Source organism: Hemiscyllium ocellatum, chromosome 6 (genome assembly GCF_020745735.1).
Source record: "Hemiscyllium ocellatum isolate sHemOce1 chromosome 6, sHemOce1.pat.X.cur, whole genome shotgun sequence".
NCBI classification, from domain to species: domain Eukaryota; kingdom Metazoa; phylum Chordata; class Chondrichthyes; order Orectolobiformes; family Hemiscylliidae; genus Hemiscyllium; species Hemiscyllium ocellatum.
Genome location: NC_083406.1, coordinates 81,845,695 through 81,865,232, shown reverse-complemented (window position 1 = coordinate 81,865,232; position 19,538 = coordinate 81,845,695). Strand labels below are relative to the sequence as shown.

At 39.8% G+C, this 19,538-nt stretch overlaps 1 protein-coding gene across 1 annotated transcript; it reads right to left on the bottom strand.

Moving 5' to 3' along the window:
- Nucleotides 1-713: 713 nt before the first annotated feature.
- On the bottom strand, nt 714-18,659 carry sap18 (Sin3A-associated protein). The gene is made up of 4 exons (XM_060826716.1): nt 18,525-18,659; nt 13,832-13,941; nt 12,976-13,098; nt 714-1,096 (listed from the first exon to the last, which is right to left on the bottom strand). The coding sequence occupies exons 1-4, from the start codon at nt 18,636-18,638 to the stop codon at nt 940-942; spliced, it is 504 nt and encodes a 167-aa protein (XP_060682699.1). The 5' UTR covers nt 18,639-18,659; the 3' UTR covers nt 714-939.
- Nucleotides 18,660-19,538: the final 879 nt, after the last annotated feature.

Genomic DNA, 19,538 nt, shown 5'->3' with positions numbered 1-19,538 from the left:
GAGTTAATCAGTAATTTCACAGATGATACGTGAATTGGCAGGATAGTAAATAGTGGAGCATAACCTTAGATTACAGGAGGATACAGATGGGCTGGTCAGAGACAAATGGAATTCAATCCAGATAAGTGTATGCGTATGCACTTGTATTTCCTTAATTTGTTCTGTCCATGATAGACAGTAGGATCCTGGGAAGCACTGAGGTTTCGGAGAGGCTTGGTGTTCATAACCATTAGGTAGTGGAATGGTAGATAAAGTGGTTGAAAAGGCATATAGGATACTTGCCATTTAGCTGAGGCGGGGAGGTTATACTAACTGTATAAAACATGGGTTTGGCCAAAGCTAGATTACTGTTTGCAGTCCAGAATCCACATTATAGGAGGGATGTGATTGCACTGGAGAGAATGCAGAGGATATTTATCATGGTGAGGTCAACAAGTGACCATCAGAATTAAAAGACCACCCATAATATTTAAGAAATAGAGGAATGATGCTGGGTGAAGTAAACAGCAGTGTGTTGTAGACCTTTTAAGACTGTGAACATGCTAGCTAAGTTACACTTGTATAACTACATTGTTATGAATCAACGTAAAACTTGGCTCAGGTTGTTGAGAAGAGGATCATGAACTGTGATATGTAATTTTTAATAAACCCAGATTGCATTAAAGCTTCTGGACAAATTCTATGTGAACATTCTAGAGTCAAAAACAATGAAATGAAGGCACAATTTTATTAAAAAATTGCAAACAAACTAAACAAAATCAAAAATGTTGTAGCTAGAGCACACAGATGCTTCCCCACATCTGCATTCAGTCAAAATTATTTCTCAAAAATTACCCTGTTTAGGAATAAAATACAATGAAACATGCCAACATTCTTGGTTACATATACAGGGCCACCAAATTTCAGCCACAGCTGCCCAAAGCGGGTGAGGAAGGAACATTAATATGGTCTCATGCGGCCAGGTGGGGGCGGTGCTCTACTAGGCGGCGTTATTGCAATGTCCAGGTAGTCCCCAATTTGAAATTTTTGCGATTGTAATGTCATCGAGTCATCTGGTCCTTTCCTCCCTGAAACAGTGGTACCGATTTCCTTCACTCTGTCATACAAAAGCAAAACAACAGTCATCTAGATGCAATTTTCACCAGTTAAAAAGTAAAATCTATTAGGACTGCTCAATGGACAATGTAGTTTTGTTTAAGACACAATTAAACACTGTATACTTTAACCTTTTCTCTTTAAGCAACTCCAAACATCATCGTAAAACCACAATGGGACTAATTAATACTAAAGTTTCACTGATCAAATTCTAGACAGAAAATTAATTTATAATTTGTGCTTTATTCTGTGCCTTATTTGCCCTTTTAGATAGCATATCTAGCTATCTGTCTAGTATCTGTTAAGTCTACATAATCTGTACAATCCACATGCATTTATGCCATTTTGGATTTCTGTTAATAATGCAAAAATAAAAAGAATAATGGATTTAGATACCATGACTCCTCAGATACTGAAGTAGTCCATGCCCAAATTCAGTAACACCTGGAAAATATCCAGTCTTGGCTGACAAGAGGTAAGTAATATTGACACCACACAAATGCCAGGCAAGGACTGTCCTCAATGAGAGAGGAGTCTGGCCATTGCCTCTTCATGTTCAGAGCCATAACCATCACTAAATCCTACATTGTCAACATCCTGGGGGTTACCATTGATCAGAAACTGAATTGGATTAACTTTTTAAATAAAGTGGAAACAAGAGCAGGCTTGGAAACCAGCATGAAGAACTCTCTTCCTGACTCCCAAAACCTGTCCATCTACAATGCACAAATCAGGAGTGTGGTGGAATACTGCCCACTCCCTCCACAAACCACCACCTAGCAGTAGCAATTTGCCCCATCTACATGACGCACTGCAGAAATTCACCAAGGCTCCTTGGACCGCACCTTCCAAATTCATGATGTCCTTCTGTATAGAAGTAAAGGGCAGCAGATCGTATCATCATTTGCATGTTCCCCTCCAAGCCACTCACCAAGCTAACTTGGAAAGATATCACTATTTCTTCAGCGTCCCTTGGTCTATAAACAGACTGTAATAGTTCAAGGCGGCAGCTCACCACTCCCTTCTCAAGGGTAATTAAGGATAGACAGCCAACGACAGTCACCTCCCAGGAGTGAATAAAAGAAACAGGCTAATGTAAGCACCCTCAGAGTTAAGGCTTTGGCCACCAAATAACTCTGCATCAATTGCATTCTCAAACTTATCAGATACATATTAAATGAGTAACAAGTAACTCACTTTATGAAAATATTAGGAAGCAATTTGTTTTATACATAGTTTAGTGCAACATAGAATTTCTGTCACAATGTTTCCCCTTAGACAGTGAAAAATTAGTTGATGAGTGGATTTATTCACCCTCTTCACCTGCCTATTGCTTCCTATCCATCTTAACCATACTGCTGACCTCCACACTGCCACTTTAAAGCTGACAGCCAACAACATACACATACATATCCTGCACATCAGGATAATTCAATCAGAGCTGATAGTTTTCTCAAACCCATTCTCCTGCCTTTTCCCCATAACTTTTGATGCCCTTACTAATTAAGAATTATTTATCTCTGTCCTAAAGACATCCAATGACTTGCCCTTCACAGGCTTCTGCAGTGATCAACTTCACACTCTGGCTGAAGAAATTCCCCCTCATTTCAGTTCAAAAGAGAGTTGCCCGTTAATTCTGAAGCTGTGCCCTCAATTCCTAGTCTCTCCTACTCAAGAAAACATGTGCTCCACATCCACTCTATCCAGGCCTCTCAGGTTCAGTAAGTTTCAATAAGATGCCCCCTCATTCTTCAAAACTCCAAGACTTCAGATCCACCAGCTTTTTATAACAAACAAAACCGAATAAGCTTTATAATAAATCTAATTAACAATTTGTAACATGAAAATTCAAACATCTACTCCTCCAAGTAACACTCAGAATTACAGATATTTTACAGCACAAAGAGGCTATTCAGCCTGCCATCTCTGCCCTGGCTGAATAAATTCTCATCCCATTTTTCAGCACTTGGTCTGTAGTCTTGTTGGTTACAAAGCTTCAGGTGTAGACCTAGGTTCCGATTTAATAAGTTGAGGACTTCCATTTCAACATCTAAACCAGGTAGTGAATTCCAGACATTTATGATGAAAAGGTTTTTTTTCGTATGTTCTTCTAGCCAGCCTATCAAAAATCTGTAATCTGCGTCCATTGATAATTGATCTCCCAACTAGAGGAAACAGGTCTTCCCTGTCCACTCTATTCAAGGCCATCATTGTTCTGTACACTTCAAAAGAAGTCACCCCTCAGTTTTCTTTGTTCTCAAGACGACAATCCAAGCCTCTAAGATACAACCTTCCCTTAACAAAACTATGCCCTAGATTTAGCATTACCACACTTGCTTTTGTGGACACATGCCTCCCACTGACTTTATCCAATTCAAGTTTGCCAGATCATTCCAGGTTTGTCATGCTGTCTTACCACAACTTAGAACATTTATTCACGTTATGTCTTTTCCTCCAACCATAATGATGCTAAATCTAACTGTATTATGATCACAATGCCCAAAATGTTCACCTGCCCATCTTAATTTCCTAAAACAAAAAATGTGCCCTCTCTTAATAAGCTTATTACATGCTGGCTAAAAAAAATTCTCAGGAAGTCTGTGTCCCAAATGATATTTGGGTAGTTGAAGTTACCAACTAACTGATTTTTTTTTAAACTCAGGAATTTGCCTGTATTTGCTTCTCTCTCTCTCTCTGTTGGGGATCTATAGTATATGTGCAGCAGTGTGGCTGCCTCTTTATTTGCTTCTGAATTTAACGCACAAGTGGCCTCATTTGACACTTCATTTAGAATAGCATCCATTCTCTCAGCTGTAATTGAAGAAGATTTAAAGAAGGATGCCCACCTGTTTTATCCTCCTCTCTAGCCTGCTAAACAAGCTCTATCAAGGGATGCTGAGCTGTCGTCATCGTCCCTCTTTAAGCCAAGACACCACAATAATAATGATATAATGCTGACAGATGCCTGTGTCGATCACTCCTTATGTTTGCATTACCTTTTAATACTGCCAAATTCTTGTGCTGTACATTTTTCAACCTTTGCTTCCTCTGTCTTTCAGAGTCACTCACTAAATTTTTGCCCCGTTTCTGGCTTTGAACTTGTCCTCAGGTTTCCAGCCCCATGCCAATTTAGTCTCTACAAACTTAAGCAAACAAAATTGAGAGAGAAACTCAGCAGGTTTGGCAGTATCTGTGGAGAGAAGACAAAGTTGATGTTTCAAGTCCAGTGACCCTTCTTTAGAACTGGCAATAGCAAAAGTCCCTTCAAAGGATATTTATCCTAGTCTTGTTCAGGTGCAGACCATCTGGCTTGTACAGGTCTGACCTTCACCAGTACAGTTTGCAATGCCCCAGAAACCTGCTGCCCAGCCATGTGTTCAACCACTCAATTTTCAAAGTTCTACATTCACGAGCAAATGGGACCATCACCTCTATCTAGCACAGTGACATCTGCTTTCAGGACCTTAGCCCCACTCCTATCTAGGTCACTGATACCAATGTCGACCGTGACCTCTGGCAGATAACCTTGTTTTGCAACAACTCTATAACATACTTTACCTTGGCACTGGGGAGGCAACATACCATTCTGGAGCCATATTAATGCCTGTATGACTCTCTGACTATGAAATCGCTATAACTATTGCTCCTGTATAAGTCTTCCTCCACTGTCCAGGTGCCCATAGTACCACCAACTTAGCTCGAACTGCACTCTCTTGAAGAACTATTCTTTCTTACTAGTACAGCAAATATTTTATTAACTGGCACCTATGGGACCAGGAGTATGCTGATTGATCAAAAAGGTCTACATAATCAATGTAAAAACATACACTAAGTAAAGGAAACATAATACAGGGGGTATGTTTTATTTACAGCATAAATCACAAATAATGATGCAACCTTGCCTTAAATAAAAAAAACTTATCGGCAGAGACAGCCTTCTCATTCACACCCTCAAATGACTACTTGGACATCACGGGAGATTTAGATAATACAGTAAACTTCTGGTATACAATTTTTGCCCATTTATCAAGAATGAGGGTTCAAACAAAAAGTTTACTGTATCTAAATGGTATACCAATTCGCAAGCAAGATAGACTCCTGCAATACCTGTCTATTTTCTTCTTTAGATTGCCTGACAGTCATCCATTTGTTGTCTGCCTTTATCCTTCTAACCTGTGATTACACCACAGTGACTCCAGCTGCTGTTCCATTTCTGAAATCCTGAGCTCAGGGTTTTATAGTCGGTGATACTTCCTTCAGAGTGTTTATCTGGAACATATGGTGAATCAATGGCTTCACAAATATTGCAGGATGTACACTCCATTTGGCCACTCTGACCTGCCATCCTGTAATTTTTAAAATTATATATTCTGAATAATACTAAACATAACAGTTGTCACCAATCAGCTTCTTCAGCTGTACCAAAGGAAAAGCTAACTACAGGAATGAAAACATTAGGCAAGAAAGAAATGCGTCCAGCGTCTCACCAAATCTGTCTATCTCAACAAATTCCTACTTTCCATTCGATTACCAAAGCAGCACTGAGGAAAGCCTCTACTTATGTTTCTTGAAAACAACTGAAACTTCAAAGAATTAGATTAATCCAGCCATTAATTAATTACAGTTTCTCTCACAGTTTGAGAGAGACTTAAGGTTTCAATTTTTAAAAATTGCTCAACTCAAAGTATAATATTTAGTTAACTCATAAATTAAAAGGGAAAACTAGAATTTAGATAAAAATTACCCCTTAATTCGTTTTCACTCACTATTTCCCAGTGTACAAAATGCCTCCGAGGGAGAACCACCATCACCACTAACCACTGACACAGTTCCCCACCCCCCTACAAAAAACCTCTTGTCATACAAGGAATAAACTATTTACATTGTTCTAGTTGTTATGTTGGAGTTGAATGTAGATTTCATTTTACACTAGTTAACAAATTTACAGACTTGCTGGACTCCTCCTCTTAGACACTCTACCCTGTAACCTTAACACAAGTAGATGCTTCTTGATGCCTCGGTTATTGATGTAATGAAGATTTGTACACCACTTTCCTTGGGATGCAACTTCTTGGCAATTCAATAAACACAAACATTTAATCTGAAGTATAAACTATGAACTGAAGGAGGTTTTTTTGTTAAAACAAATTGTTATACATGGAAAAAGTAAAGAACATTTATTTTTAATATTTTGTAGTTTCAAAGCCAACTGTATCTTGACAACACACATTTGGACAATTTTTTAACCAGTTTAGGACAATTTGTCCTAGGGAAAACTGTCAGGCCATTCTTTCATCTTAAGTGATTACTCTATTCATCATCAAGTCTAGCTTTTGATTACATTTAATATGATTAAAAAATAAATGTAATCACATCTTAATGGTATGCCAGTATGTTCTACGAGAATGCTTGGTGTCAGTTCAGACTTGCTGTTCAGACATTCATTATGGAGTCAGATAAAGGTCAGTATGGATTAACCAGGACCAGGGGCATAAAGGAAAATCATTCTGTATTCATAGAATCACAGAATCCCTTTAGTGTGGAAATAGACCATTCGGCCCAACATGTCCACACCGAACCTCCAAAGAGTAACCTACCCAGACCCATTCCCTATATTTACCCCTAACTAGTGCACCTAACCTACACATGCCTGAAAGCTATGGACAATTGAGCTTGGCCAATTCACCTAACATGCACATCTTTGGATTGTGGAGGAAACCCACACAGACACGGGGAGAATGTGCAAAGTCCATGCAGTTGCCAGAGATTAGAATTGAACCTGGGTCTCTGGCACTGTGAGGCAGCAGTGCTAACCACTGAGCCACCATGCTGCCCTGGATGATACTGTTTTTAAAATTGAACCAGAACTGCAACTCTTTATGGTGACTTGAACATCAACTGTGTATATCAGTGATTCAAGTGACAAACTAAAAAAGAACTTTACTTAGAGGATTCTTTCAAGTCTACAGGAAAGCCATGTTGAGTGAGTAGAAGTCTCAACAAATTTGCTGAGCTGTCACCCTAACAGCCATTAGGAAGGGTTGGCCATGCTGTTCAATAGCAAAATTGAGACGGTGTTCTGGGATAATAGTCTGAAGTGGCAATGTGCCTCACTCATCTGGAGGAAATAGCATCAAGACTCTTGGCCTCCAGTATCGCCTCCACATCTTGAGAGGACCTTACACTACAACAGTTTAGCAGCTACATGTCCTGGACTAGCTGGCTCATCCGTTCCTTCTTACTTTCTCTAACTCTGTTGCACCACTGTCATGGTGATAATCCTTGCTGTAGATGGATCCATTAGTCATGGCTCCAATGATGCTGTGGAGAGAATATCTGAAACCAAACATGTTCGTGATATAATGTGAACAGTCATTCATGTCAATCACAAATGACAGTTTAGACTAGACCACAGTGAGACTGGAGAATTCCCAAGAAGGAAAATTTTTGACACGGGGAGCTTTATTCTATGTAAACAGATGGAGGACTACTGAAACCTTGCCCACTTACCTCAGCTCCCACAAGAAGGACAGCATTGTATGTAATCATGTTCACAAATAGTTACCGTTCAAGGTGAGAGGAAATCAGCTTTGTGCACTTGTGCAGCCTCTAAGACCTTTGATTGTTTTTGAGAAATGAAGTCTGCAAGTGGTACTTTTTAAGGTTGTCTGTGATTGCTTTTGTTTCAGAGATGACTGTGATCAGTCAGTCATGATCAATGATATGTCCAAGATTGCTTGTGGCCAAGATTTGTATTCCACATAATTGGATAGTGCATGCATTTCATGTGCAGGGTGTAATGATTTTGTGTAAATGCCTAATTAGTGCAGTTTCTCATGAAGGGCCACACATTGCTCACTGATAGAGTCTGTGTTTTCTAACAAACAAAAACTCTTACTCCACTCACTTTGGGTGTGGCTCCAGTCATTTTCCATTTTCACTGGGCATTTTTGACCCAAGTGTGATGGAAGGCAGTGGCAAGGGTTGCACTTTGCAGTGAGTCTGATAATCAAAGCCTTCCATAATGCATGTTCTCCCATCCCCTCATCGCTCAATACTGATAAATATCATCATATTGATTTATCAAAAACTGAGTTTCTACATGTAACAACTCAACTTTTAATTAACATTTTCATCTCCCATGTTAGTCCGAGCCCCAGCCCTACAGTTTAATTGTGCTAACCATCTTGCTGCACTTACCCCAATCACAGCTCCTCTGATGCACTGTTGTCTTGAGAAAGTCTATAGCCTTAAAAATGTCTTTAAGCATTTAGACTAAAAGATAATGCTGAATTATAGAACACATTTGCTGCACACTAGAAAATAGACAGGCAGGAAGGCTCAGAAAAAGGGGGAAACTCAAGGTATAGAGTCATAGAGATACACAGCATGGAAACAGACCCTTCGGTCCAACCCGTCCATGCCGGCCAGATATCCCAACCCAATCTAGTCCCAACTGCCAGCACCCAGCCCATATCTCTCCAAACCCTTCCTATTCATATACCCATCCAAATGCCTCTTAAAATGTTGCAATTTTACCAGCCTCCACCACTTCCTCTGCCAGCTCATTCCATACACGTACCACCCTCTGTGTGAAAAAGTTGCAGCTTAGGTCTCTTTTATATCTTTCCCCTCTCACCCTAAACCTATGCCCTCTAGTTCTGGACTCCCTGACCCCAGGGAAAAGATTTTGCCAATTTACCTTATCCATGTCCCTCATCACTTTGTAAACCTCTATAAGGTCACCCCTCAGCCTCCAACACTCCAGGGAAAACACTCCCAGCCTGTTCAGCCTCTCGCTATAGCTCAAATCCTCCAACCCTGGCAACATCCTTGTAAATCTTTTCTGAATCCTTTCAAGTTTCACAACATCTTTCCGATAGGAAGGAGACCAGAATTGCATGCAATATTCCAACAATGGCTTAACCAATGTCCTGCACAGCCGCAACATGACCTCCCAACTCCTGTACTCAATACTCTGACCAATAAAGGAGAGCATACTAAATGCCTTCTTCACTATCCTATCTACCTGCGACTCCACTTTCAAGGAGCTATGAACCTGCACTCCAAGGTCTTTGTTCAGCAACACTCCCTGGGACCTTCCCATTAAGTATATAAGTCCTGCTAAGGTTTGCTTTCCCAAAATGCAGCACCTCACACTTATCTGAATTCAACTCTATCGGCCCATCTGTTGTAATCTGAGGGAAACCTCTTTGCTGTCCACTACACCTCCAATTTTGGTGTCATCTGCAAACTTACTAACTGTACCTCTTATGCTCACATCCAAATCATTTATATAAATGACAAAAAGTAGAGGACCCAGCACTGATCCTTATTGCACTCCACTGGTCACAGGCCTCCAGTCTGAAAAACATCCCTCCACTACCACCGTCTTCTACCTTTGAGCCAGCGTAGAAGATAAAAACAACTGTGCTCACCAAGTGACAACAGGATGCTCTAAGACAATTAGGAACATTTGCCTTAGCATCAGTGAATCTGTGTGAATAAAACACCCAGTGATAACATTCATGACCATTCCCTTGTGAAATTAATGGAAGTGTTTGATTCTGAACCAGAAACTAAATTCGGTACTATCAAAAACCTTGTAATTGATGGTCAAGTTCTGTCAAATATAAATGTACTTTTAGCACCCTTGCAAGCTGGGCAGACAACAACGTCTTTGGGAGTGCAAAAGGAAACTAGAGAGAGAGCGTGCAAGCGAGAGCTGAGGCTGTTGAAGCCAGTAGAAAATTTACTCTTACTGCTTACCTGCTATGGATCGAATTTAATTGCATGTTGGGACTTCATGATGATATTGAGTAGCCATTACTGGTTATTAATTCAAAGACGAATTAATTAGCTTAAATGCAACCTTGTGGGAACATCTCAACCTCAGGCACAGAATGATTCAGTGCTTAAAAAGGAGTCTGCTCCTAACTTAGAAATTATTCTAGGCGTAACATTGAAGAGATTCTGGCACAATGTGTCATAGAGATGTAAAGCATGGAAACAGACCCTTCGATCCAACTCGTCCATGCCGACCAGATATCCCAAACCAATCTAGTCCCACCTGCTAGCACCCAGCCCATATCACTCCAAACCCTTCCTATTCTCTTAACTATTGCAATCGTATCAGCCTCCACCACATCCTCTGGCAGCTCATTCCATACACATACCACCCTCTGCGTGAAAAAGTTGCCCCTTAGATCTCTTTTATATTCCCCTCTCACCCTAAACCTATGCCCTCTAGTTCTGGACTCCCTGACCCCAGGGAAAATACTTTGTCCATGCCCCTCATAATTTTTCTAAACCTCTATAAGGTCACCCCTCAGCCTCTGACGCTCCAGGGAAAATAGACCCAGCCTGTTCAACCTCTCCCTATAGCTCAAATCCTTCAAACCTGGCAACATCCTTGTAAATCTTTCTTGAACCCTTTCAAGTTTCACAACATCTTTCCGATAGTTTCAGATAGGAAGGAGACCAGAATTGCACGCAATATTCCAACAGTGACCTGTCAGAAAGCCATTTTATGGTCAAAGTTTGCCATCCTTGCTAAGAAGCCATTTTGTAAAACAATTGTATCTGACATGCAAGCTGTGCAAGGTTACCTTATGAACTCTCCAATTAGCTCAGACTGGTACCTCTTTATTATAGTTTATCTCGCTAGCAGGTGCCTAACTTGGCTGGATGTTTTCCTACCTGATGAATGGCTTATGGCCTCTGTAGGAGCGATTAGTCAAGCGTGCATAGACCTGTCAATTAACTTTTCTTCCTTATGAATTATTGTCTGTCAGTGTTATCTGTCTAATTAAGAACATGCAATGTTTTTGTAACTTTTTGTATAAAGGAAGCCACTTTGTTTCAGTACATCGGAGTAGCTTGCTGGGGCACTTGAAGAGCTGGTACCCTACTCTCCTAGGTTATTAGAACCTAGTTAGTTTAGCTTATAGATATTAGTGTTATGGTGTAACAGTGATGCTATTGGTAAATAAAGGGGATGACTAAAATTAAACTAGTCTGTAAGAGTGTTTTTTTAATTCCAGAGAGTTTGATCTCTGGGACGAACCGAGAGAGAGACTTACATGTCCGAATCTATAAGGGTTTCCCTGGGCAGTCTCAAATCTGTATTTTAACAGTCTCCCACCCTTTTTTTTTTAAAATGGAGTTGTGCGTCTTCACAAATATTGGCCCCGCTGCATCCCCATATATTCCCTTCAATTACTCTGGTTTCTTCCCACAATCCAAAGATGTGCAGGCGAGGTGAATTGGCCATGCTAAATTGCCCAGTGTTAGGTGCATTAGTCAGAGGGAAACGGGTCTGGGTGGGTTACTCTTCGGAAGGTCAGTGTGGACTTGTTGGGTCGAAGGACCTGTTTCAATACTGTAGGGAATCTAATCTAATCTAACCATGTCACCAAGATTGAAGGTGTAGTGTACAGAGAAGAAGGTTACTCCAGTGTATGATGGGAGTTTGATCAGATGGGCCAATAGTTCGAGTGGCTGATGGAGTTTAATTTAGATAAATGGGAGGTGCTGCATTTTGGAAAGGCAAATGAGGGCAGGACTAATACACTTAATGGGAAGGTCCTGAGGAGTGTTGCTGAATAAGGACACCTTGGAGTTCAAGTTCATAGTTCCTTGAAAGTGGAGTTGCAGGTAGATAGGATAGTGAAGGCGGCATTTGGTATGCTTTCCTTTATTGGTGAGAGCATTGAGTATAGAGTTGGGAGGTCATGTTGCGGGCTTTACAGGACATTGGTTAAGACACTTCTGGAAGGTTATGTTCAATTCTGCTCTCCCTGCTGTAGGAAGGATGTTGTGAAATTTGAAAGGATTCAGAAAAGATTTACAAGGTTGTTGCCATGGTTAGAGAATTTGAGCTATAGGGAGAGGATAAATAGGCTGGGCCGGTTATCGCTGGAGCATCAGAGGCTGAGGGGTGACCTTATAGGGGTTTATAAAATTATGAGGAGTATGCATAGGATAAATAGACAAGGTCTTTTCCCTGGGGTAGGGGAATCCAGAACGAGAGTGCATAGGTTTAGGGTGAGAGGGGAAAGATTTTAAAGGGATCTAAGGGGCAACTTTTTCATGCAGAGGGTGGTGCATGTATGAAATGAGCTACCAGAGGAATGGAGAAGGCTGTTACAGTTACAACATTTAAAAGGCATATGAATAGCAATGGTTTGGAGGGATATGGGCCAGTTGTTAGCAAATGGGACTAGAATAATTTAGAATATCTGGTCGGCATGGACGAGTTGGACAGAAGGGTTTGTTTTCGTACTGTACATTATTGACTCAGTACTATATTTATGCTACCTGAAAAGAACTAGCAATACCAAGAAGAATCTCTAAATGCACATAAACAAACACAGACAAACACAACAAGTAAACGCACGGGGAATAGATTTCTCCCTGTGGAGAATCATTTTGGGAAAGATACGTTTTACCAATTAGTCCTTAAAGGTAAACAATAGATAAGATGTGGAATGTTCAGATTCTGTCCATCTAAAAGTTATGACCTGCAAAGACAGAGGTCACCAAACAAAAGCCAATGCCATCGGGATCATTCCCAGTATAGCTTGCTCCAGAAACAGTATTTTCACAGAAGGTTCCTCTGGATGTTCTTGGTGAAGACAATCAAGATTCAGAAGGTCCAGAAACAAAGTTGAAAGTCTCCTTTTCTTCCGCAGACTGGCCAACAATTAATTGCCAGTGCAGTCGGAAGCAAGCATTTATCACCGGACAATGTGAATTTCAAGGAAAAGTTCTATTAAAAATAGTGTCTTTTCATTCACAATTTAAGTAAAAACAATCCAGATATGCATACTCCTTCAATTTCAAGCTCATAAAAAATGGTGAATATAAAGCTACACAAACCTGTAGCCAGGTCGTTTAGGATCTGGATACACAATTGCAAAGCTGAAATGCGTTCCTTTCTTCCGGGCCTCTGGATAGACTTCCTTTACTAAACTTGTTAGTTCCTTCAGTGTAGCATCCATCCTGAATACGAACAACAACGTAAGTATAATTTTATTAAATGCTCATGTGCACAGACTTGGAGTGTAGCTTACCATGGGTGGTGAGGGAACAAAGAAAACAATTGCCACTTCTAAATAATTTAAGATGTTAGAGCAATTTTTCTCACCAAGGAAATCACTCCTCAGGAGTACAAAACATAAACATTACAACCTGATATGCTGGATTAGGGAATTTCATATTATATGTTTACTTCACAGACAAAAAGGCGGCAATAAGTTTAAACTATCTAAACAAGCACTTACCATGAGTTGGTGAAGAAAATGGAAGATTGAAAATTGTTTGCAATATTTGTTTTGATCTCTATTTAAGACAAATTTATTCAAGATATTCAACAAAGTGGGCAGGGAACTGTTATAATGGTTGAATCAGAGGCATAAAGGAGACATAATGCAAATCTTATGATTGTAGGCAAGAAGAAAATTGAAATCAGAAAAGGATTTGTATAATTTGATTGACAATTATTGGAGGTATGGCCAAAGGAACTATTAGTCAATGAAGCAAGGAGCTGGCTACTGAATCAGACAAATCTTTGAAATGAAATCTAGTTTAAAAAAAAATTCCTTGCAAAACATGTTATAAATACAGAATAGACTAGTAGTTAAAACACCCATTTCCAAAAGCCACATCATTAAGCACAACAATTGCACCATATAATGACTGGAAGCATATTTTACAGGAGAATTACAACACTTACCAAGTGTAGATCTGTAGTTCACTAGATGGGACATTCCCTCTAGCAAAATCATCCACTCTGTGATGTCTTCCATTGTTAGTTGTGAACACTCTCAACAGAAGAGGGCAGGTCTAAATTTTTAAACATTCAATTAAGAAAAACTAAGTTAACAAAAACATAAAACTTGTTTCTTAAATCACCATAAATTGCACGACTCTTGCAAAATTCTATTTGGAAAGTTAAAATTAAATCCTAAATGTCATTTTTCTGTAATGATTTTGATATTACTCAAAACATGGGCATAAATGTCAAATCTAGGTCCAAGAAATTAACAGCAGAAACACAAATTAATAAGATTTAAGGGCTTTTTTCAGCAAAGTTTGGGAAATGGTGCACAGAGATTCAGTTGTATTTTTCTCTTATAAATGTCCATCATTTTTTTTCTGAATCACAGCATGTAAAGTAAACAATGTATGCTCTCCAAATTGAAAGTTAACAGTAAATTAATAATATCAATAGACACCTTATATTTCTGAAACTCTACCACACCCACTTTACATGATTTAAATGTATGGTATCATGAGTTAGGACTCAGCTGGAAAAAGTCAGTGTTGGGGGCTGCTGAACTTATGCAAATTTATGAGTATATACAGATAAACATCTTCATGGAAGATTTTAAAAGGGTGATATTTGATCAGCCAGAGTGTAGATTTTAAAAGTGCAAGAACTGAACAGCTGAAATAAAATGTAACAGATACTGAACAGGCAAATAAAAGTTTAAAAATGAGCAGGAACTGAACAAGACTGTGGGACCAGAGTGTCTGAACTTAATGGGAGGGAAAAATAATCACTTAGCGGCATCACAAAATAAGGCAACATACAGAATACATCAGTGTTGAGAAAATTCAAACCTAAAAGTGGTCAAAACTCCCACTGGAAGGTGTGGTGGAAGAATTGGACTGTATGTGTATGAAGGTAGACGGTTGGGATGGTTGAGGAGGAGCAGCAAACAGGCAAGAGTAGTTAAACATTTTAAACAAAACACATTTATGGTATTAGAATGAAAATTGTGTGAACTGGATAATTTAACACTGAACATTATTTCAGACAGCCTTGCACTTGAGTTATGACATGTCAAAGCACCTCACATTCCGTCTATTCTCATCTGATTTATTTAGATTTGTACTTTCTATCTCTTCCTGTCACAGTCTGCTTACTATTTTCTATATTTATACCTTTCTCTTTTGCTTCCTCTCTACTCTGATTTATTTTCCTAAGTATGATCCCTTCACCCCACTTTTGTTCAAAATCCTTTGTATTTCCATAGTTATGTGGTTTGCAGGACTCTCCAAATGGAACAGATCCCACTGTTGCCAGTACTCATGCCTATGCCTCACAAACAGGAATCCATTCCCCCTACACAAGTCTTTGAGGCATACACTAATCTCTCTAATATATTTTGGCATGGAACAAACCAGATATGATCCAGGTAAAACTAGAGATTATGATGCAGAATTGATTGAAATGCTTTGCAATATGATAATATAAATGTTTCAAAATGTTTTTTTTCTGTGATTTGCTTTTGGGGAAAAAGTACATTTAGATTTGGAAGGAACAAAAAAAGTACACACTGTTGAATGTTCAGATGGATGTCAATATGATATGATGGCACAAAGACAAATCTCTAGACTCTTGCAGTAGTTGCTCAAGCCTTTACGGACTCAACTTTCTCAGAAAAGACTATCGAGAAATTGTCCAGACCCCCTTACAAACAGAGAATCAAGTTTTACACTGGACTCACAACAAGGTGTTTCAGAAAGGTAAAGAGCAGCCTTTTTCCCAACTCAAAACCAAACAAACAATCTCAAGCAAAACACTGTTCAAACAGACTAACACCTGATGAAGGAGCAGTGCTCTGAAAGCAAATGCTTTCAAATAAACCTACTGGACTGTAACTTGGTGTTGTGTGATTTTTTTGATCTTGTCCAACCCAATCCAACACTGGCACCTCCACATCAAACAGAAACCAGCTCCTTACCAATCATAAATCTTGTCAAATATCTTTCAGAAAATTCCTAAAACCATGTGGTTTAAAAGAAATACCCTGTTAAAACAATGGATATCCAACGTGATTTTTCAGGAACTCCTTTTAAAAAAAAACTTACACAGAACTTGAAATAAATTATTTTTTCCACAATCCTTTTTATCCTAGATATTCCAATTCAGCAGAATAGTAGGGCCGTGCAACATGACGAATGGAGTCCTGTGTGAAGTTGGGATTCATCTGTGTGGTGGTCACCAATAGTAATACTGTCACAGACTGGTGCATAGGTGACAAGTAAACTGGTGAAAAAGAGATATCCTGGTCTACAGACAGAGGAGTCTTGAAAGGTAGGCATAAGGACCTCTGAGATATTCTGACACACTGCCTATGTTATAAGTGTTGCTCAAGTTTAAGCTTCCAATGGGCAATTAACATCTTTTGGAACACTCTGAATAGGTCCTCAACTTGGAGTTAGGATTGCAGATTTTAGAGGGTTCTGACGTACCGTAATAGTCAGCCAGGAAATAAAAAGGATTAAAATTAAAACATATCCTTATTCTTGGCTAAACAAAGAAATGATCCTCTAATCACTCACATGGGCATACTCACTCCACCCCTAGATCTGTCTCACTCTGGTCCCATCTCATTGCCACCACCGACTAATCCTTTTGGCAGATCTGTATCTCCATAGTCTCAGGATAGTCACCACCTTTCATTGAATTCAGATGGCTGAACTTCCTCTTGATTATAATTAGGTTGAATGAAATGATGCCTGGCATACACCCAAAATTGATTTTTATTTAAACTCATATCTGGCCAATATCATTACAAACATCATGTAAAACAGCCAAACAGCTCCATGAAAGCAATGCAAAGAAAACTCATCACTTTCTTTTAAAAGTGTGAAAATTATGAAAGCTTCGAGCTGTGTAAATGTCATTTATGCACATCAGGCACAATATATTCACACCATGTACGAGTCACTCAAACTGCTGTCTCTCCAACACCTGCCCAGCATCTTCACAACACAAGTCAGAAGTGGCATGTAATACTCTCCATTGTTTGCACGCAGTTCCAAAAACAGCCAAGAAGCTCAACACTATCCAGAACAAAAGCCCACCTGATTGGCACCCCAACCACTACTTTCAATAGTCACTTCTTTTGCCACTGATACAGGGGCAGCAATGTGCACCATCTAAGAGGTATACTACAGTAGCTCACCAAGGCTCCTCTGCTAACATCCTCCAAACCACTGCTGCTTACTAAGTTTAAAATCACACAACAGCAGGTTATAGTCCAACAGGTTTATTTGAAAGCACTAGCTTTTGGAACTCTGCTTCTTCATCAGGTGGTGGTGGACTATAAGATAGTAAGACACAATTTATAGCAAAGCTGTAAACTTTTACTATAAATTCTGTGACTTACGATCTTATACTTCACAACCACCTGAGTAGCACAACCACCTGATGAAAGATTTTAACTCTGTACATCCCAGTCCAACACCGGCACCCCCAAATCATGACTACTGTTTACAAGGACAAGGATAGCATATACATGGGAACGTTGACAAAATCAAGCTCATCTCCTGTTGTGGATCAAAATCTTGGTACCCGCTTCCTAACGCCATTTTGGGTGTCCCTACACCACAAGGGCAGAAGTGGTTCAAGCTGGCACCTCACCATCACTTTTGCTCAGACAATTAGGGATAGGTGTAAATTAGATTAGGTATTCAGAACACTTGCATCTCACAAGTGAAAAAAAAATAGAATTGTGGAACTTTCTAATGTGACTCAAATATATTCAAAGAAACAAAAAAAACAAAAGATCTCAGCGAGACTGATTTTTCTTTTTAAAAACCATAAGTTATAAAAAAAACTTTCCTGTTTAAAATTCTGCACTTAATTTCACACCTATTTTGAAACAATTTGATAGATTAACGTTTTCATCTCCTGAATGGGGGATGTTTCACAACTGAACTAAGAAAGTAGTAAGTGGACTGGCATAAAAGATGAGATGAAAATTCGGACATAGTGGTTTCCACATACACAGCAATGAGCTATGTGCCTTTTTAGTTGATAATATCTGGAAACAGAAATTTGTCCTCAGCGCTGGCAAAATAGGAGTCATATCAACTCTATACATGCCCGATATCCAATTTAGTTTCAGTCAATTAAACAGAAGGTGCTCACAGGCGACCGATCTGATACCGCCTGTTTCTCCCCCGCCCCACTTACATTGGTCCCTTGCCGTAATTCTACAATTTTATGTTTAGGTGCAGGTTCGCAGCTTGTTCTGACTAGAACCCTATTAACACCCTCACAATGTATCACAAAGAAAAACGTTCAGAACAAAACAATTATTTTAAAAAAACAAAAGACTTCTGGTTTTCGATGTAGAAATTTCCAGTTACCGGTTAAAATTGGGCCAAAAGGGGAAACTGCGGCCTCACCCTCAATCAGCTCAGACCACGGCACCTCAGTCAGTCCACCCAGTGAAAAATGCTTCATGTCTGAGGGTGAGAGAGACCCCGCAGCAGCGGCGGCATCTTCCAACGTGCACTTTCCCGGAATTGACATAACCCAGGCCTTGACCTGACTCAACCTGCAAGGCCGCCGCTACTGCCTCAGGTAACAGCCCTCGCCAACCCCCATCACTGCGAACAATTTTCACCTTTTCACGGTCCACCGGCTTCTCCGGTTCTTTCTTAATCTCCTCCTGGGTGACTCTGGACTCCACCGCCATATTCCCTCCCCTCCGCTCTCTCAGTGATGGCGACCGCACCATAGAGAGCAAACAGGCCCCGAGAGCCGCGCACGCAGAACGCGCATGTCAATAACCAGTTTGTGACAAATGCAGCAACCATTTTTTATCCTGGCAACTGCCCATGGTGACTGGCAATAGAGTGAGGGAATATGATAATGACATTAGGCGAAAGTGAGGACTGGAGATTAGAGTCGAGAGTGTGGTGCTAGAAAAGCACAACAGATCAGGCAGCATCCGAGGTGCAGGAAAATCGGGCTGATAATGACATTGACTGGTCACTTATTTCACCCCCAATGAATATACTATAGCCATGTTTGTAGCTGATACAAACATAGGTGGGAAGGCAAGTTGTGAAGATGATATATAGAGTCTTCAAAGGGATATAGGCAGGTTAGACAGGTGACTAAAAGCCTGGTGATTGGAATACAATGCTGGAAAATGCAAGATTATGCACCTTGGCAGGAAGAATAGAAAAGCTGAATATTATTTAAATGGACAAAGACTGCAGAAAGCTGCAGCACAGGAGGATTTGAAAGTGTTGGTACATAAATCACAAAAGGTTAGAATCCAAGTTCAGTGGATAATAGTGAAATAAAATGATGACCTTTACTTCAAAGGGAATAGAGTATAAAAATGGGGAGATCTTGTATAAAACTGTACAAGGTACTAGTCAGAATACTTTGAATAATTTTTGTTTCTTTAGCTAAAGAAAGATATGCGGGCATTGGAGGCAATCCACAGAAGACTCGTTAGACTGATGGAGGGATTTTCTTAATACAAAAGGTGTACTGATTGGAGTTTAGGAGAGTGAGAGGAGACCTTATTGAAACATTTAAGATTCTTTGTGGGCCTGACAGGGTAAATGCAGTAAGCTTGTTTTCCCTTGTGGGAGATCCTAGGACCAGAAGGCATAATCGCAGA

What these genes read in the sequence shown, in the direction of transcription:
- sap18 (XM_060826716.1), bottom strand. Translation starts at nt 18,638, where the DNA reads ATGGTGCGGTCGCCATCACTGAGAGAGCGGAGGGGAGGGAATATGGCG. An exon ending in GAACTACAGATCTACACTTG is followed by an intron (nt 13,099 to 13,831) that starts GTAAGTGTTGTA and finishes GTTCGTATTCAG; the next exon opens with GATGGATGCTACACTGAAGG. An exon ending in CCTAAACGACCTGGCTACAG is followed by an intron (nt 1,097 to 12,975) that starts GTTTGTGTAGCT and finishes TTTGTATGACAG; the next exon opens with AGTGAAGGAAATCGGTACCA.